Below are 18,985 nucleotides of genomic sequence, written 5' to 3' on the forward strand. Positions count from 1 at the left end.
TGTACAGTATCACATTCCAAAAATCAATCAATCAATCAATGTTTATTTATATAACCCTAAATCACAAGTGTCTCAAAGGGCTGCACAAGCCACAACGACATCCTCGGTACAGAGCCCACATACGGGCAAGGAAAAACTCACCCCAGTGGGACGTCGATGTGAATGACTATGAGAAACCTTGGAGAGGACCGCATATGTGGGTAACCCCCCCCCCCCTCCCTCTAGGGGAGACCGAAAGCAGTGGATGTCGAGTGGGTCTGACATAATATTGTGAAAGTCCAGTCCACAGTGGATCCCACACATCAGCGAGAGTACAGACCATAGGGGGGCCAGCAGGAAACCGTCCCGAGCTGAGACGGGTCAGCAGCGCAGAGATGTCCCCAACCGATGCACAGGCTAGCGGTCCACCCGGGGTCCCGACTCTGGACAGCAAGCACTTCATCCATGGCCACCGGACCTGTGCAACTCCCCCTCCCAAGGAAGAGGGGAGCAGAGGAGAGAAGAAAAGAAACGGCAGATCAACTGGTCTAAAAAGGGGGTCTATTTAAAGGCTAGAGTATACAAATGAGTTTTAAGATGGGACTTAAATGCTTCTACTGAGGTAGCATCTCTAACTGTTACCGGGAGGGCATTCCAGAGTACTGGAGCCCGAACAGAAAACGCTCTATAGCCTGCACACTTTTTGGGGGCGACGACACATACAGTATGTGTGCTTACGGACTGTATCCCTGCAGACTGTATTGTAGAATGATGATGATGATGATGATGATCTATATTGATATATAATGTAGGAACCAGAAATAATGACAGAAAGAAACAACCCTTTTGTGCGAATGAGTGTAATGGGGAGGGAGGTTTTTTGGGTTGGTGCACTAATTGTAAGTGTATCTTTTGTTTTTTTTATGTTGATTTAATAAAAAAAAAAATTGTTTATTTTTATTTTTTACATTTCTTGTGCGGCCCGGTACCAGTCGATCCGCGGCCCGGTGGTTGGGGACCACTGTTCTATAGCATTACAGATACAACAATAATTTAAACATAATGTTTGTAGGGTGTATTCCATTAATCATTTTAAATTGTGTTTCTTTAACTTTAGGAAGAATTGGATGTATATTATACGTTGTCCTTATTTGTACTATTTTAGGGATTATTGTCTTTGAACTGTGCCTGGAAATTTTTTAATTTTACTAACACTTTTTAAACTAATATTTTTTAGAACATTAATCGGCACAAAACTCTTCAATATAATAAATCCCATCTCTATTAAATACCCATATTGCTGGGTTGCAGTCACGTGACCTCGAGGCACTTCCGGGTTTCAGGTGAGGGCAAGACTCACATTAGGCTGCGGTGTATTTATCTGCATCACTGCAGATTTGAAATGTTTAGAGACAAATATAGACGCCAGATATTATTTAAAAGAGTTGAATGCGATAGAGTGGATTTTTACAAATTACGTCTCGACGGCGCTTTCCTTATATGCCGTCCATCCCTCATGAACAGACCGCTATAACTTGTGGGTAAAATGGCGGCGTTACAGCGATGTTAGCAAACCTCTCTGTGTTGTTTACAGAGACCGGAGGCGACCGTGACTAATTTCACCGTTGTCCCCTCGTCTTCTTCCGTATAACTGAGGTGCTCGCCACGATCGTTGTACACGTGAAAGTCCCTTCTCCGGCCATTATTGTTAGTGTGAATTGGCGGGAACGCCCTCCATGTTTCACCGCCATCTTGGTCCGTGTTATTGTGATTGTCCACTTCCCTCCTTTCTCAAAAAAAACAAAACTTGACGTTTAAAGGCGACGTCACTCGGCAGAGTAAACTAAATAATTTGTATGCATTGACGCGTGGGACAACAAAGCCGTCGAAACTAATGATCTCATGACGCGTCTGAGACTGTCGTACTTGTCTGTTGACTTCCGTTTGTTGTAAAACTAGAAGAAAAAAAAGAACAAGACTCCTCAGGGAAAGCGACCGTAAATTGTGCGGTTCATAACCAAACATGTTCAAATCAATACACTCTGATTCAGAGTCGACTTATTGCGAGGAAACATCTCACTATCAGAAAGTGTGGGTACGTATATTCATTTCTTTAGGGGGAATTTTGTTGGGAGAAAATATGGCGACTTGGCTACAGGTTACTTTAGGGTAGCAATAGCTCCCTGGTGTTTGTCAACTTTTTCCGGGAGCCATTACGCTATGTGTTATTAAAAAAAAGATGACGTCATGTGTAAGGCTGTGGTGTCGGGGGACCTGTGTGAACCCCCCCCCCCCACCCTTATAATTCCATCCTATCTATCCATCCATTTCTACCGCTTGTCTCTCCAGGGTGTACCCCACCTTCCGCCCGAATGCAGCTTTGATAGGCTCCAGCCCTCCCCCCTCCCATAATTGCAAATATAAAAAAAACCCACTGCCATTCGTTTGTGCTGTAAACATTTTCTGTTTTAACTGTCATGTTTTGTATTGTTAACGTGTTTGATTGATTGAGACTTTTATTAGTAGATTGCACAGTACAGTACATAGTCATTCACATCGACGTCCCACTGGGGTGAGTTTTTCCTTGCCCTTATGTGGGCTCTGTACCGAGGATGTCGTTGTGGCTTGTGCATCCCTTTGAGACACTTGTGATTTAGGGCTATATAAATAAACATTGATTGATTGATTAATATTCCGTACAATTGACCACTAAATGGTAACACCCGAATACGTTTTTCAACTTGTTTAAGTCGGGGTCCACGTTAATCAATTCATGGTACAAATATATACTATCAGCATAATACAGTCATCACACAAGTTAATCATCAGAGTATATACATTGACTTATTTACATTATTTACAATCCGGTGGGTGGGATGTGGAGGGGTTTGGGGGGATTGGTGCGGGGGGTTAGGTTTGGTTGATATCAGCACTTCAGTCATCAACAATTGTATCATCTGAGAAATGGACATTGAAACAGTGAAGTCTGACTTTGTAGGATATGTACAGCGAGCAGTGAACATAGTGAGTTCAGAAAGCATAAGAACAAGTATATACATTTGATTATTTACAATCCGGGGAGGTGGGATGTGATGGGGGGAGGGTGTTAGTCTAGGGTTGTAGTTGCCTGCAGGTGTTCCTTTAGTGCGGTTTTGAAGGAGGAGGTGTTATGTTATTCATGACTAGCCCCATAACATAACCACTACAATACAGGGTTTCCGCAGGTCTTTAAAAAGCATTAAAAGTAATTAGATGGATTTATGGAAAACTAAGGCCTTAAGTGTAATCATTAAGCATTAAATATGTCCATCACGGGAGAACAGGGGTTAGTGCGTGTGCCTCAGAATACAAAGGTCCTGGGTTCGATCCTGGGCTCGGGATCTTTCTGTGTGGAGTTTGCATGTTCTCCCCGTGACTGCGTGGGTTCCCTCCGGGTACTCCAGCTTCCTCCCACCTCCAAAGACATGCACCTGGGGGATAGGTTGATTGGCAACACTAAATGGTCCCTAGTGTGTGAATGTTGTCTGTCTCTGTGTTGGCCCTGCGATGAGAGGGCGACTTGTCCAGGGTGTACCCCGGCTTCCGCCCATGTGCAGCTGAGATAGACTTCAGCACCCCCCGAGACCCCAAAAGGGACAAGCGGCAGAAAATGGATGGATGGATGGACGATGTCCAGAGGCATTAAAAATGTCATAAGAGTTGCAATTGTCAACAAAAGACAACAAAACAAACCACCTGACGGAGTTTTTCCAATTAGAGGAAACATTGCACTTAAAGATGTTCAATATCTATTGAAGTGAAATATTTGCTATCATAGATTGAGAGTCCATTTTTTTATTTATTTTTTTGTTTACTTATTTAGGATGATCAAGTTTTGTCCTAATAGGTTGATTGGCAACACTAAATTGGCCCTACAAGCGGCAGAAAATGGATGGATGGATGGACGATGTCCAGAGGCATTAAAAATGTCATAAGAGTTGCAATTGTCAACAAAAGACAACAAAACAAACCACCTGACGGAGTTTTTCCAATTAGAGGAAACATTGCACTTAAAGATGTTCAATATCTATTGAAGTGAAATATTTGCTATCATAGATTGAGAGTCCATTTTTTAATTTATTTTTTTGTTTACTTATTTAGGATGATCAAGTTTTGTCCTAATAGGTTGATTGGCAACACTAAATTGGCCCTAGTGTGTGAATGTGACTATGAATGTTGTCTGTCTATCTGTGTTGGCCCTGCAATGAGGTGGCGACTTATCCAGGGTGTACCCCGCCTTCCGCCCGTGTGCAGCTGGTATAGGCTCCAGCACCCCCTGCGGCTCCATAAGGGACAAGTAGTAGAAAATGGATGGAAGTTTTTGACCTGCCATTTACAATAGTAAAAAAACACTTTAGTAATGAAAAACGTTTTTTTGCATTTGAAAGGGTTTCTTGACTTGTTATTACTATGTATTGTGATTTCATTGTGCTTAATTTGGACACAGTTAATGTGAATAGTTAAACTAGTCAACATTATCATTCCTAAATGTTTACAATTTTGTCTACACAGACAATTGTATACTTTTGACTATATAGTGTATAATAACTAACTGCAATAAGACATCGGCAATATTTTTGTTAATGTTGCTTTAAAAAGCACTGAATTAGATTTTCCGATATCTGCAGAAACCCTGTTATGGATAAAAATGTTTTGCAAAAACATCGCTCAAATGAATGGGACACGTTTGGGGAGATTTTGACAATGTTGGGGGTCTGGTGAATAACAACACTTTAATAACATAAAACTACTTTAATAACTCTAAAATGTTAACATAAAACTAAATACATGAAAATGTTTGCAGCACAAAGGAATGGCAGTGTTATTTTAATATTTGCAATTCAATGTCTCCTCTCTGTGTTTGTGTTATTTACTGTATTTTTTCCAAGGAATTGTATTGTTTACTAGATTTTAGGACAATGTCTTATATCGTAAGTTTTTGTTTACCTAAAAATGTTTGTCCTGTCAAGGATTAAAGCCAAAAACTGCAAAATCATTCAATGATCTTGAAAAATGTCCAAGTTAGGTGATCTTATCGGTGGTAGCTCCCGCCATCAGTGTGTGAACGTGTGTGTGAATGGGTGAATGTGGAAATACTGTCAAAGCGCTTTGAGTTCCTTGAAGGTAGAAAAGCGCTATACAAGTATAACCCATTTATCATTTATTCATTTACTGGGCTAGTATTTACTTGTCTGGTGTATATTTGAATTGTCACTCGAGTCGGCATATTGCAAACATTAGAGCTAAGTGGCCTAGTGGTTAGAGTGTCCGCCCTGAGATTGGTAGGTTGGGAGTTCAAACCCCGGCCGAGTCATACCAAAGACCCAAACCCATTACCTCCCTGCTTGGCACTCAGCATCAAGGGTTGGAATTGGGGGTTAAATCACCAAAAATTATTCCCGGGCACGGCCACTGCTGCTGCCCACTGCTCCCCTCACCCCCAGGGGTTGAACAAGGGGATGGGTCAAATGCAGAGGACAAATTTCACCTAGTGTGTGTGTGTGACAATCATTGGTACTTTAAATTATTATTTTTTTATTAGATTAATCACATTTTGGAATTTGAATGAATCCTGATTATTCACAGGTGATTACCCGCTTGCATAACTAAAATTTGCCTTGGAAAAGACCTCGATATTTGCACACAAATGCAAGTTTATTGTCAGAATGTTATCCATGAACGTTTTTTTTATGTTTTACTTAAATGCAAGTCATTTATTTGCACAAAACTTTGTAACGGTTTTATCTATAGTTCTTTCAGGCAGTTTATTTGCCAACGAGCACACCAGTCATAGTCTCCTCATTCATTTTTGTACTGACGCAGGCATTGATCTAATCACTGTTTACGGGCAAAATAAATTGCATGAATAATCTAAATAAGTACATGCTTAATGCAATATTTTTTGTGATTAATCACATGAGTTAGCTCGTTAATTTTGACAGCCCTAGTCGCAATAATATAAATGAAGTATTAATGATATATATTTTTACAGTGCAACATTGAAACATCTTTACACAGCCAGACAGTAAATTGTGTGTCTGATGCTTTTTTGTTTGATAATCTTTCAGGTGGTTTTTAAAAATCAATTGTCCTTGTTAAGGTCATGGATAAAATAAAACAGAGGTGTCAAAACTACGGCCCGCAGGCGTCTTCAATTTGGCCCAGGAGACGGCACGAGCCCATTAAGCAATTTGCCCAGCGCAGCCTTTTCATATAATATATGACTAATCAGCAGTCTGATAGCTGCCATTCTGTCACCATCTGGTGGTCAACTAAATAAACTCTAGTCAGTGGCCGTTAATTGTACATCAATGTTATTGTGTGCACAGCATTTACCTTTAGGACCCAATCCAAACAACCTTCCCTACTCATGGTGCAGAAAAAAAATTCAACAAACATGGTCACACATAAAACATCCTGCTCATTGAACTTTGTGGATATTAAAAACAAAAAAATAACGTCCAATCAGTATGACAAAATCTAAACTACACCCATCATATGTATATATGGAGGCAATATATTAAAATAAAAAGTCTAGTCAAACATACATTTCAGGACTCCACTGCAGTACCAAACTGATGACCCGCCAAAGCTTACGCACGCACAGGGATACATGCAAATCACGCAGAGATGCCTAAATGGAGATTTGGACGCTCAATATCCTGACTGAGGCAGTACGCTAACCATTCGGTCACCGTGCGGCCCACTTCTGAACAATATGACAATATATGTTTTGAACAACACAATAAAAAAGTAATATTTGTGAAAATATCAATCTCACCAAACTATTATTTATCTGATGCTACATTGGTATTAATTATACTAAAAAATATTTACTTGGTCATTTTCCTGCGGGTTTAGAATTTTGTTCAGGAACGTATCACTGCAGTGATGTCTCACATTCGATCTCTTTTGTGAAGGGATGAAAGCCACTATCGGTGATCCTTTAACGCCAGTGAAGTAGCAGATAGTGGCGGTGCGAAAGCATCGCTTTGCTGCTGTGCTAGGATGAAAAAACTCTTCGGGTTCAAGAACAAGCCGCCTTCAAATGAGGAGATTGAGAAGCTGCACAAGGCCGCCTTGGAGGGCAACATCGGCAAGTTGGAGCATTATGCCAAACTCATCAACGTCAATGAGGTGGACAAGCAGAACAGGTCAGTGTGGAGGTTGACAGGTGTTTATTATGAGAGTGTGTGGATGCTGCGCTAGAGGGATTTATATCAATATACAGTGGAACTTCGATTTCCGAACTCCTCTGCGTACGTTTACGTCTATATATATGTATATATGTGTGTGTGTGTGTGTGTGTGTGTGTGTGTGTGTGTGTGTGTGTGTGTGTGTGTGTGTGTGTGTGTGTGTGTGTGTGTGTGTGTATATACAGTGTGTATATATCACACAGACATACCAGGGTTTCCCCAGGATTGCCACAATATATGTATGTGACGGTAGGGCTGGGTCAATATGACATCATAATTTGTATTTTCTTTAAAAAGGCGAAAAAAATATTTTATGTTTATTCAAAAACAAATATGTTTTATTAGTTAATACTTTTATCAGAATCAGAACCAGCTTTATTGGCCAAGTATGTTTAACCTACAAGGACTTTGACTTGGTAGACTGTGCTCTTTGTTCAATGCAATTTCAATTGTTGATACTTATTGTAAAAGGTAACGCAGGCTAAACTTCATTCTGCCCTTCCTCAATGTTGCAATTTAGTTTGCCAAATATGTAAACTTTGAATTCTATATGTAAAAAATAACTTTTGTTGATAATATCTGCAATGAAGTAATTGTAAAACTAACCACACTAAGAAATGTACATCATATACTGTACATACGGTATACAATATCCATATACTGTACATATGAAATGCATGTACAGTACAGTACATGTAGGAATTAAGTTAAATTAACAATATAGTTTGGAATAAACTGAAAAAATAAATAGTTATGCAGGATGAAGGTTTGCAATAATGACACTATCTTAATGCAAACATACAATGGACTATCCCATTGACAAGCTAACCCAAATTAGTAGGGTCAATCGCAGGGCACAGATAGATCATTCACACTCAGAATCATATCTATGGACAATATACAGTCTCCAATGAACCCAACATACATCTTTTTGGAATGTGGGAGTAAGCTTGAGTGCCTGAAGAAACCCCACGCTTGCATGGGGACAACATGCACAGTCCATCCATCCATCCATTTTCTACCGCTTGTCCTGTTCGGGGTCGCGGGGGTGCTGGAGCCTATCTCAGCTGCATTCGGGCGGAAGGCGGGGTCACATAAATTCAAGCGGAGGGTTGAAGATGCACACAGCGTAAAGTTAGACGTTATTGTCGGTCGTAACGTCAAAAGAAGGTAGTTTGAACAAGAAATGCATTAATTAACCTGAAATACATTTCTCCTTAACTTTCTCTCCTATTCAACTCCATTTTAGGTGCGCTACCAGCTGTAGTGTTCCTGACAAACGATTCAGATGAACAATTTTGTTTTTCAAAGTAAAGCATAGAGCAGTGGTTCTTAACCTTGTTGGAGGTACCGAACCCCACCAGTTTCATATGCGTATTCACCGAACCCTTCTATAGTGAAAAATAAAATGTTTAGTTTTTTTCAAATTCAAGAAAAAGTCATATGTTTTTTTACTGGTGCACAACAAATGAACCGTGCATGAACATCACCTTGTTCAAAGAACAAAACCAACACAGTGCATGAACTCACAACAAATTACACACCTTACACACATTACCATGAATTGATTAACGTGGACCCCGACTTAAACAAGTTCAGTGTTTCCCATAAACTGCCAAGATACTTGTGGCGGTGGGGGCGTGGCTATGGGCGTGGTCACCATGACATCATCGAGTAATTTGGATAATTGACTACAATGATTTGATTTTCTCTAAAAAGGCTCAAAAAATGTATACTTACTAATTAATAATAACAGTTTTGTTTTAAACGTCCATCCATCCATCCATCTATTTTACAATATAATTACAACACTTTATGTACATATTTATATACAGATTTGAACAATAAGTTATTCACTGAAATATATTTATTAATTGTGGTTCTTACAAAAAATATATCTTATAAAATATAAAAGCTAAAATGTCTCAAAGCTCTGCCCCTTTAATTAGTGCATACTAAATAATTTAACTTTAGCCTACTACTACAACCATATTATTTACCAGCAACATAAAGTGAAATAGAGGCAGAGGTGTCCTGCCACAGTCAGTAACAAATAAACAGAAAACAGTAGTGGTGGTAGATACACACAGAGCTTCATCAAACATCTGATCCACTGAACAAAGAGCTCCAAAAATCTTGAACTTTAGACTGCCATCAGTTTTACTCCCTACACTTAACCATGTGTTTCCTACTGCCTGCAGACTTTGCACCCTTTGTTATATACACATGTTGTGTTTCTAATATAAATACATTTAATAAAGTCAAATACAAATAAGGCAACAAGAGAAGTATCCTACACTTCTCTTTTGTAAAGTAAATCTGAACAGCCGATATGGGCATCTACATCAACTATATTATTTGCCTGAGAAGCTGGAGAGGACAAAAAAAAATTAAAAAAATATTTTTATTTTTTAAAAAAATTTTATTTTAAATTTTTTAAATTTTTTATTTGTGGCGGACGTAATTCTTTCGTGGCGGGCCGCCACAAATAAATGAATGTGTGGGAAACCCTGAAGTTGAAAAACGTATTCTGGTGTTACCATTTAGTGGTCAATGGTATGGAATATGTACTGTACTGTGTAAACTACTGTTTCATACAATGTATTCTCTTCCTTTGCAATCTGCTAGTAAAAGTTTCAATCGATGAATCAAACAACCTGCAAATCAGATGGAAAATTAGAGGGAACATTGTTTGGGGGTATCCATAATACGCCGATAGGGAGAAGTTTTTATTTACACGATAAGTCGGATGTGTCTACCTCCGTGGCGGAGGCTCTGCCGAACCCCTGAGACAGACTCACCGAACCCCTAGGGTTCGATCGAACGCGGGTTAAGAACCACTGGCATAGAGGAAGGTTTTTATGGTGTTTGAGGTCTTTTTCAAACTCATTATGAATAATAGTACGTAAATAATAGACTATATGCAGTATATCAGTTTATACAATATATTAATTAAATTAGTTTTTAAGTAAAAAAAAATGTTTTTATGTTAAAAAAAATATATATATATTTTGAAGGTGGAGTAGCATGTAACATGCCTTGGCGGTGCGCCAATATCAATTACATGTAGGGGAAACCCTGTATATACACATTATAGTGTCTTCAAAGTGTGCATTCTCTTACTAAAAGAGGGACTTTTGTCGAGGCTAAAACCAATATTTCATATTGTTTCTTATAGGGTATGCTTTTCAATTTATGAACCAACCATCTTCAAGAACCAATTAAGTTTTTTAATCCAGATTCCACTGTGCTAGGGTTTTCCAATAATAATCAAATGTGAATAAAGACGTGTCTACGGATGTTTTCGGGGAACTCAATCGATCGCAACTGGACTGTTCAGTTTGTCTTAGAAGACGCTTCGTCTTTCTTCGCGGCACACTTCATCAGATTATTCTCACAGATTTAAGATTGGTCAGATCTAATCTATGTTTTGTGTCAGTGTAGATCTGACATGAACTGATTATGTGCCCTCATGACAGACAAAGCATCTTCTAAGACAAAGTGAGCGGTCCAGTTGCGATGGATTAATTGCCCATAGAAGTATATAAAGACATACACATCTCTCTCTCTCTTGTTGCAGGACAGCACTTCAGCTCGCTTGTGCCGGCGGAAAGGTTGAGGCGGTGAAATTCCTCTTGGAGAAAAAAGCCAATCCCAATTTATTTGACAATCAAAATAAGTCTCCCTTAATGAAGGTATTTCTGCAGTTTTTATTTATTCATTTTTAATATTGAAGAAGTTATAAACAAACCCTATGAACTTTTTTGCTACACTTTTTATCCTTTTTTTTACTAATGAAAGCTGATGAACTGGTACTTGTTCATGCCAATTAGGAATGCACGATGTATTTTTCTTTAAGCTCACGCTGATTACTTAAGTATATTTATCATTTTGGAAATTTAGATTTAACTTTCGGGCAGCTTCTTTAGCAGCACAGGCGTCTTCGTAGGTTTTCAAAACGCAGTGTAACGATGCTACCGTTGCAAGTGGCTAATAAGGTTTAATGATTCAAAGCTTGGTGGTTTTTGCCCTTTTCGTGGAATGATCGCATTTTGTTGTTATTGCAGCTTTTTTTTTTATGTTACCAGATGTATCAGTATGGCGTCAACATTTCTCATTTAGGCCTGATCATTATCTCTCCAATATTAATAGTGCACGCCAAGAAAAAATGACCAGTAATTGCTGAGACAAAAGCGGTCGGATTAGATACAAATTGCTTCTTCCTACACCTTTGTGCTTGTGCAATTTAATCATGAGATGCACTTGAATGAAACATTTTAAGCATGAACTGCACTTTTATCAATTTTGACTACCATTCACAATCCCTATGTAAGACAAGAACATGTTTTTCTTTTTATTTAATGCATTCTAATTTGTAATGTTCAGCAAGTACAAGGTGGCTAACAATGCAGCTAATGGGAGTAATCTGTTGCACCCATAACGCCATCTAAAAACTGCCAACAGTACTCTTTTTACACCTTCTGACCTGAATAATAAGTAAGTATTAGCAATATCGTTATTATAAGAGCTAACCCCAAGGAACTCATTTTGAGAAAGAATGAGAAGAATAAGTAAATAGGAACAAGTAAATACTACATCATTTTATTATGAATGTGCCTTTTACTACATTACATATATACTTGCATGTATTCAAAACATTGATGGAGGTTTTTGCATGTTTTTAGAGTGCTTTGAAGGCGGAGTAGAGTGGTTTCCATTAGCACCATTGTTGCTGACTTTTGCTAACATTTATTTGAGTTAGAATGCATTAAAAAAGATAAACATGTGATCTTGTTTTACATAAGGATTGTGGATTATAGGCATAATTCTCCCCCAAAAAGTGCAGTTCTCCCTTGAAAATAAAGACACTTTTTTGGTAATTACTCTGAAGTTGTCTGTCTCCTACAGTGGCAGACATCAGTAAACAGAAATTATTCAAAGCTAAAATCATACATAAAACTGAAAACTGCTGCAGTCCCATAAGCACTCTGCAGGATTAAAAAGAGATGCAAAAGAGCAATTATGCAAACTGCAAAAAAAACACAAACCCCCAAAACAACTGTATGTGAGAAAATGCTGCAACTTCGAAGTCAGCCAAGCTGCCTCGAAAAACTGACAGTATTACACAGCAACGGAAAGTCCCTATATAGGACACAATAAAAATGTACTGTACCTTTTCATTTTGCTAACTCTATTCTGGGCACGCTGACAAACTACCTTCACGTTTGGCGCCCCTTGGAGCCTGGCTAACTTCTGTTTTGTTCCCTGAGCTGTTCCGTGCGTTTAAATGTTTTGTTTTCAATCCCGCACAGCATTCATGTGATTGCAGCATTTTGAATTTGTAGCATTTTTATGGTGTTTGTTTTTGATCTTGGACAATTTCTGTGTTTGGGTTTGGACAATGCTGCGTATTTGTTGGCCACCGTAGTTTCTTCCTCATGAATTCTGCTGCGTTCTCAGGCAGTGGAAGGCCAGCATGAGCAAATTGTGAACATCCTGCTGGAGAACAATGCAGATCCCAACCTGGCGGACATGAATGGCAACACGGCTTTACATTTAGCGGCTTGCTTCCCGTCCCACTCCATTGTTGTTTTGCTCATGAAATACAAAGCTGACATCAACGCCCAGAATCTGGTGATTCTCTCTATTGCATGTCTAAGAAGCAGTTTTTCTGTAATGCGCGCATTCTGATAATTTGTCATTTTTTTAGGAGGGCTTTTCACCGCTAACTGTGGCGATCCAAGAGAGCAAATCACAATTGGTGGAATTTCTGTTGAAGAAAGGTGCTGATGTTAATATTTTGGACAAAAACAAAAGGTTGGGGGAAAAACAATGACACACTAATAATACATTTACAATAAAGTGCTGATTGTTTTTGTTTTACTAAAACGTGCAGGTCACCATTAATGGCTGCTGCCGGCAAGGGACACTCCAGCATTGTGCAATTGCTCCTGCAGCTCCAAGCAGATACTAAACTAAAGGACAACAAAGGACAATCGGCTGAAGTCCACGCTAAGAAGGGAAACCATGATGAGTATGTTTCTCTTCCTTGTCTCATCTGCCTATTTGTTAGCGCTCTAGCAGAAAACAACTGTTCCTTTTTTCTTCCCGTAAAATAACACATGGAACCTCAGCACGTGTGTTACAGAGGCGTGCTGAGAGGTGAAAACATGGTGACATTGTCGGTGTCCTGACTCTCTTCTAGTTGTGCCCTCCTCATCACCAAGCACGTTCCCCAAGGGAGCCAGGCGGCCTCAAAACGGACCTCAAAATCAGACATGGCCAAAGATGGTAAATACTTTATATTATTCATATCTGATACAATAGGAGATATTTCTCAAATTAAACCGAAGATGAGGTCAGTTTAATCATATGAGCTCTAGTAGCTGTAATCAAGGGCTTCTCAGGTTTTTTCTGTTACAACCCCCCAGAAAGAAAACCTTTCATTCCCCCCACTCTCTACCGTGACCATAAATAGTATCATTTGTCTATAAAATTGTTAGGACATCTCTGCATAATACTGTATCTTTAATATCATTTCAGAAAACAAAAAAGAAACAAATATAGATTAACTCAACAATTAATAATTTTAAACATGTGAAACAAATCTGTGTTTTTAATCACTTTTTAATGAAATATTTGTTTAAAAATTGGATCTAAACAAAAATGTGTTGAGCACTCACCTCAGCCACAGGTACTTACTGTTCCTCTTGCTTAAACGTTGCACTGAATTGCAGGACGATTGGGCGCCGAAACAAGCTCGCTAGTTACCATAGTTATGCTCGTCTAGCTTGCTTACTTGTTGTCGCCTGCATTCGCTCTCCGATCCACAACGTTGACAGCTTTCTGCTTTGCTGCTAATCATATTTGGATGATTACAATCCGAACACTGTTAGTTTCAAACCAGTTGTAGTTCGAGAGTATTTATTAATAGCCAGCGAGAAGATGGTGACATTGTCGAGGGGGCGTGGCTATAGGATAGAGTTACCAAATGTGAAATGTTTTCTGAGTTCTTTGCATGCATGTTACAGAATTTTACATTACATTGTCAATGATAATAATGCTAATAAAATATCTACTAAAAAAAACTAAAAAATTCTGCTGTACATTACATGGGGCATGGAAGTGTTAAAAAGAGGTTGGTAGATGAGAATAAATCTAAAGATGAAATATAGTGTCAAAATGCACCCAATTGCATGTAGTCTTGATTTTCAAAATGTTATTTCGGGGCTTTCGTGGCAGTACTTCGTGCCGAAAGAAACTTACCTCCTTTTTTTGTCAGTTTTCCTCTTTTTTCTCAAAGGGTGCTCAATGCCTATAACTTTGCTAACATTGTTTTTAGTCTATAACAGAAAATATTTAAAGTGCATTTTGCATGAAATTAAAAAAAAAAAAAATTATTTAAACTTTAACCATTATATTATATACTGAAAAATACAATTATATAAACTTAATAAATAATACATTTAAATTAATCAGCAACATTAACTCAGAATCACAATATATAAAACACTTTAACATACCAAACAAAAATAAATAATGTAATGTGTGCTGGGTTTTTTTGTTTGTTTTTTTAATCAAAGTGAGGAAGTCAGGATTTATGGCTTTTGTAGGGCACAGCTTTTGGAAGCAAGGTTTGAAGCATGATATTGATAAAGCATGTTTCCGGGCGTCACACGCACCTGGCATCGCACCACGTCCTTACGAGGACCCAGGCCCACTATTTGAGAAGAGCTAGTGTAATCTAGTGATGTGCGATGTCACTGATTTTCTTTCAGATCTACTACCGGGTAAAGTTCAGGCTGCTTTTGGCGTTACCTATCCGATACTTTGTGTAAATATACCTAATGTCTCTGTTAAAATTGAAGAAGTGGTGTATTTCAAATAACATATCTCATAGCATAAATAATTCAAAACAAAGTTATTTATTTATTTCAAACTCTGAAGTATATTGAGGTAGTGGCGTGAATAACAGTGTAGCCAAGCTATTACAACAGAAACACAGAGAGCAAAAATTATACAAAGTACACAAAACATGTGTTTTAAACCATAAAAAAGGAAATAATTTACATAATAAAGTAATTCCATCCATCCATTTTCTACCGCTTGTCCCTTTCGGGATCGTGGAAAATGAATTAATAATAATTACTATTAGAGTCAAAGTAATTCACAATTCAGTTACATGAAAGTGTTAATGTGAAAATAATAACAAAAGCATTTAACACATTGCCTCATTTACAAGTTAACTTTTTTACACTGTCAATGAAACAAATAAAGTAACATACAGTTCTAGCGTGGTCTGTAAAACATAATATATGCCACATTTTGACCAAATAACTCTTTTCTTCTTCCCGGGGGGGCGTAACAGAAAATAATTGAGAAGGACTGGTGTAAACTAATGGGAAAATGGTGCAAAGCCCAGCTTCTCACTGAAGTACACTTCAGGGGACATTACGAGACAACACGGACCAGCCCTATTGTTTGTGCTAAATAGCTCTGTGCAAATCTCTCATGTAAAAGCATTCATTCCCCTTCTTTAGCAGAAAATAAAGTGTTTTCCTCTGGTGGACAGAAAGCGGCTGACAAGCAGAGAGAGGTAGGATGTGCCAAATGAATGCAAACACAGTATATCATTTCTTGGATCTAATTTGGTATTTCCCCCCATGACTAGAATGACACAAACCAATTGTTAATGTTTATAAATCAAATTGAAGACGAACACAGTGAAAAGTTAGGTAAGTGGTACTTCTAAGCAGGCTTTCAGCAGTCAGTGAATAGATGTCTTGAACATTGTGTTTGCTTGTGACAGACGCGCTAGAAGACTTGGGTGTGGGTGAGTTATTGGAATAATGACTGAAACCACATTTTGACTTGCAAATTGAACCAACATGCTTTTGCTGAACTTAGAAAACATCAGATCCGTAAAGAGTCAAACTGCGAGATGATGTGCTCAATGAATCACACCTTGCTTGCTCTTGTCGCCATCAGACTGGGATAAAATCAGCAACACCAGTAGGAAAACTCTGCCTGAAGGCTCTGCGGCCTCTCCAACATCCAATGAACTCCTCGTGTGCTCCAGTCCCTCAATCGAGGATCAGGAGGTCGATTCGCTTCCAAAAGCAACTCAAAAAAACACCCCAGACGTGAAACAGTTGAAATCGCATACCCCGCTGACGCCACGTTTAAAGAAGATACTTCCAGAAAATGAAAGTAAGCATCAAACAAGCTGTTCCTTTGCTCACCCCCTTAAAACCGGCTCCAATTCCTTAATGCACTGGAAAAAATGCCCTCTTAAAATTGCTTGTAATGAGCAAAAAAATCTGCCAATGAAACAAGTCAAAATTGTCTTGGTAAGATTTCTTGAAATAAGACATGAGATGTGAGCTTTAAAAACTGAAGTGATCTTGAAATTAGTCATTAAACTTAATATTAGCTGAAAATGTATTAATGTTACATTTGTTTAGATATTTTGACTTGAAATTAGTAAAATATACCTGTGAAATTGTGAGTTTTAAAGGATTATTTAATGGGGAAACTTTTCTTAACTATTGGTACCGATTTTTATGTACAAACCCCGTTTCCATATGAGTTGGGAAATTGTGTTAGATGTAAATATAAACGGAATACAATGATTTGCAAGTCATTTTCAACCCATATTCAGTTGAATATGCTACAAAGACAACATATTGGACGTTCAAACTGATAAACATTTTTTTTTTGCAAATAATCATTAACTTTAGAATTTGATGCCAGCAACACGTGACAAAGAAGTTGGGAAAGGTGGCAATAAATACTGATAAAGTTGAGGAATGCTCATCAAAGACTTATTTGGAAAATCCTACAGGTGAACAGGCAAATTGGGAACAGGTGGGTGCCATGATTGGGTATAAAAGTAGATTCCATGAAATGCTCAGTCATTCACAAACAAGGATGGGGCGAGGGTCACCACTTTGTCAACAAATGCGTGAGCAAATTGTTGAACAGTTTAAGAAAAACCTTTCTCAACCAGCTATTGCAAGGAATTTAGGGATTTTACCATCTACGGTCCGTAATATCATCAAAGGGTTCAGAGAATCTGGAGAAATCACTGCACGTAAGCAGCTAAGCCGTGACCTTCAATCCCTCAGGCTGTACTGCATCAACAAGCGACATCAGTGTGTAAAGGATATCATCACATGGGCTCAGGAACACTTCAGAAACCCACTGTCAGTAACTACAGTTGGTCGCTACATCTGTAAGTGCAAGTTAAAACTCTCCTATGCAAGGCGAAAACCGTTTATCAACAACACCCGGAAACGCCGTCGGGCGATGAGCTCGTCGCTGGGCCTAAGCTCTTCGCTGGGCCTGAGCTCATTTAAGATGGACTGATACAAAGTGGAAAAGTGTTCTGTGGTCTGACGAGTCCACAATTCAAATTGTTTTTGGAAACTGTGGACGTCGTGTCCTCCGGACCAAAGAGGAAAAGAACCATCCGGATTGTTATAGGCGCAAAGTTGAAAAGCCAGCATCTGTGATGGTATGGGGGTGTATTATTGCCCAAGAAATGGGTAACTTACACATCTGTGAAGGCGCCATTAATGCTGAAAGGTACATACAGGTTTTGGAGCAACAAGCAACATATGTTGCCATCCAAGCAACGTTACCATGGACGCCCCTGCTTATTTCAGCAAGACAGTGCCAAGCCACGTGTTACATCAACGTGACTTCATAGTAAAAGAGTGCGGGTACTAGACTGGCCTGCCTGTAGTCCAGACCTGTCTCCCATTGAAAATGTGTGGCGCATTATGAAGCCTAAAATACCACAACGGAGACCCCCAGACTGTTGAACAACTTAAGCTGTACATCAAGCAAGAATGGGAAAGAATTCCACCTGAGAAGCTTAAAAAATGTGTCTCCTCAGTTCCCAAACGTTTACTGAGTGTTGTTAAAAGGAAAGGCCATGTAACACAGTGGTGAACATGCCCTTTCCCAACTACTTTGGCACGTGTTGCAGCCATGAAGTTCTAAGTTATTATTTGCAAAAAAAAAATAAAGTTTATGAGTTTGAACATCAAATATGTTGTCTTTGTAGTGCATTCAATTGAATATGGGTTGAAAAGGATTTGCAAATCATTGTATTCCGTTTATATTTACATCTAACACAATTTCCCAACTCATATGGGAACAGGGTTTGTATTTGGGATCTGCATAGGTCACAAAAATTTAAAATCAAACCATGGAGGCATGGAGGAGATATTCTTCCATACTTCCTCCAAACGAGCTGCTTGCAATTTTCCCCAATTGTGACGTCAGCGGGTATCTCCATTTATGGTAAAAGTATAATTCAAACTTATATCTGTCACTATGGAAGCGCTAAAACAGCAACAAAGATGGTGGGGAGAAAACGCTGTCAAAGCGAACCCATGTAAAAAAGTCTGCCCCTTCTCCTGAAGAGAAGGTCAGAAAGCAGCTTGAAGATGGTCTGTAAAACAATCTATACACATTTTTGACTAAAGAACCACAATTGCATGTTATGTAGACAAGGATGTGTTTTAAATGTAGAAAAAAATCATAATATGACCCTTTTAAGTCAGGGATGTCTAACCTTTTTCTACCGAGGGTCACATACAAATTAAAAATTAATCAAATGCAAGAGTTTTCAACATTTTATTTTTATCCACCTAAAAAGTAGACTAATTACAATATATTTGATTTTTAGAAGTCCAATTCCGGGCTAAGAGACCAAGAAGATATTTAACTGCAGACCTTCAGTCTCAATTTGAGGATATGTA

At 38.6% G+C, this 18,985-nt stretch overlaps 1 protein-coding gene across 9 annotated transcripts in view; it reads left to right on the forward strand.

Annotated features, from left to right (window-relative positions):
• Positions 1 to 1,288: 1,288 nt before the first annotated feature.
• Positions 1,289 to 18,985, forward strand: part of LOC133646875 (ankyrin repeat domain-containing protein 26-like) — a 55,914-nt gene continuing 38,217 nt past the window's right edge. For 5 of the 9 annotated variants that reach the window (XR_009825368.1, XR_009825367.1, XR_009825369.1 and 2 more), the window contains exons 1-11: positions 1,526 to 2,074; positions 6,939 to 7,172; positions 10,795 to 10,909; positions 12,675 to 12,848; positions 12,925 to 13,031; positions 13,111 to 13,248; positions 13,420 to 13,505; positions 15,755 to 15,810; positions 15,886 to 15,949; positions 16,024 to 16,047; positions 16,203 to 16,424. Coding sequence is in view for 6 of the 9 variants with exons in the window: in XM_062042741.1 (XP_061898725.1) it covers positions 7,027 to 7,172; positions 10,795 to 10,909; positions 12,675 to 12,848; positions 12,925 to 13,031; positions 13,111 to 13,248; positions 13,420 to 13,505; positions 15,755 to 15,810; positions 15,886 to 15,949; positions 16,024 to 16,047; positions 16,203 to 16,424 (1,132 nt within the window). In the remaining 3 variants the exon portion in view is untranslated. The other 4 variants (XM_062042742.1, XM_062042743.1, XM_062042745.1 and 1 more) reach the window with 4 other exon arrangements.

Source organism: Entelurus aequoreus, linkage group LG03 (assembly GCF_033978785.1).
Source record: "Entelurus aequoreus isolate RoL-2023_Sb linkage group LG03, RoL_Eaeq_v1.1, whole genome shotgun sequence".
NCBI lineage: Eukaryota > Metazoa > Chordata > Actinopteri > Syngnathiformes > Syngnathidae > Entelurus > Entelurus aequoreus.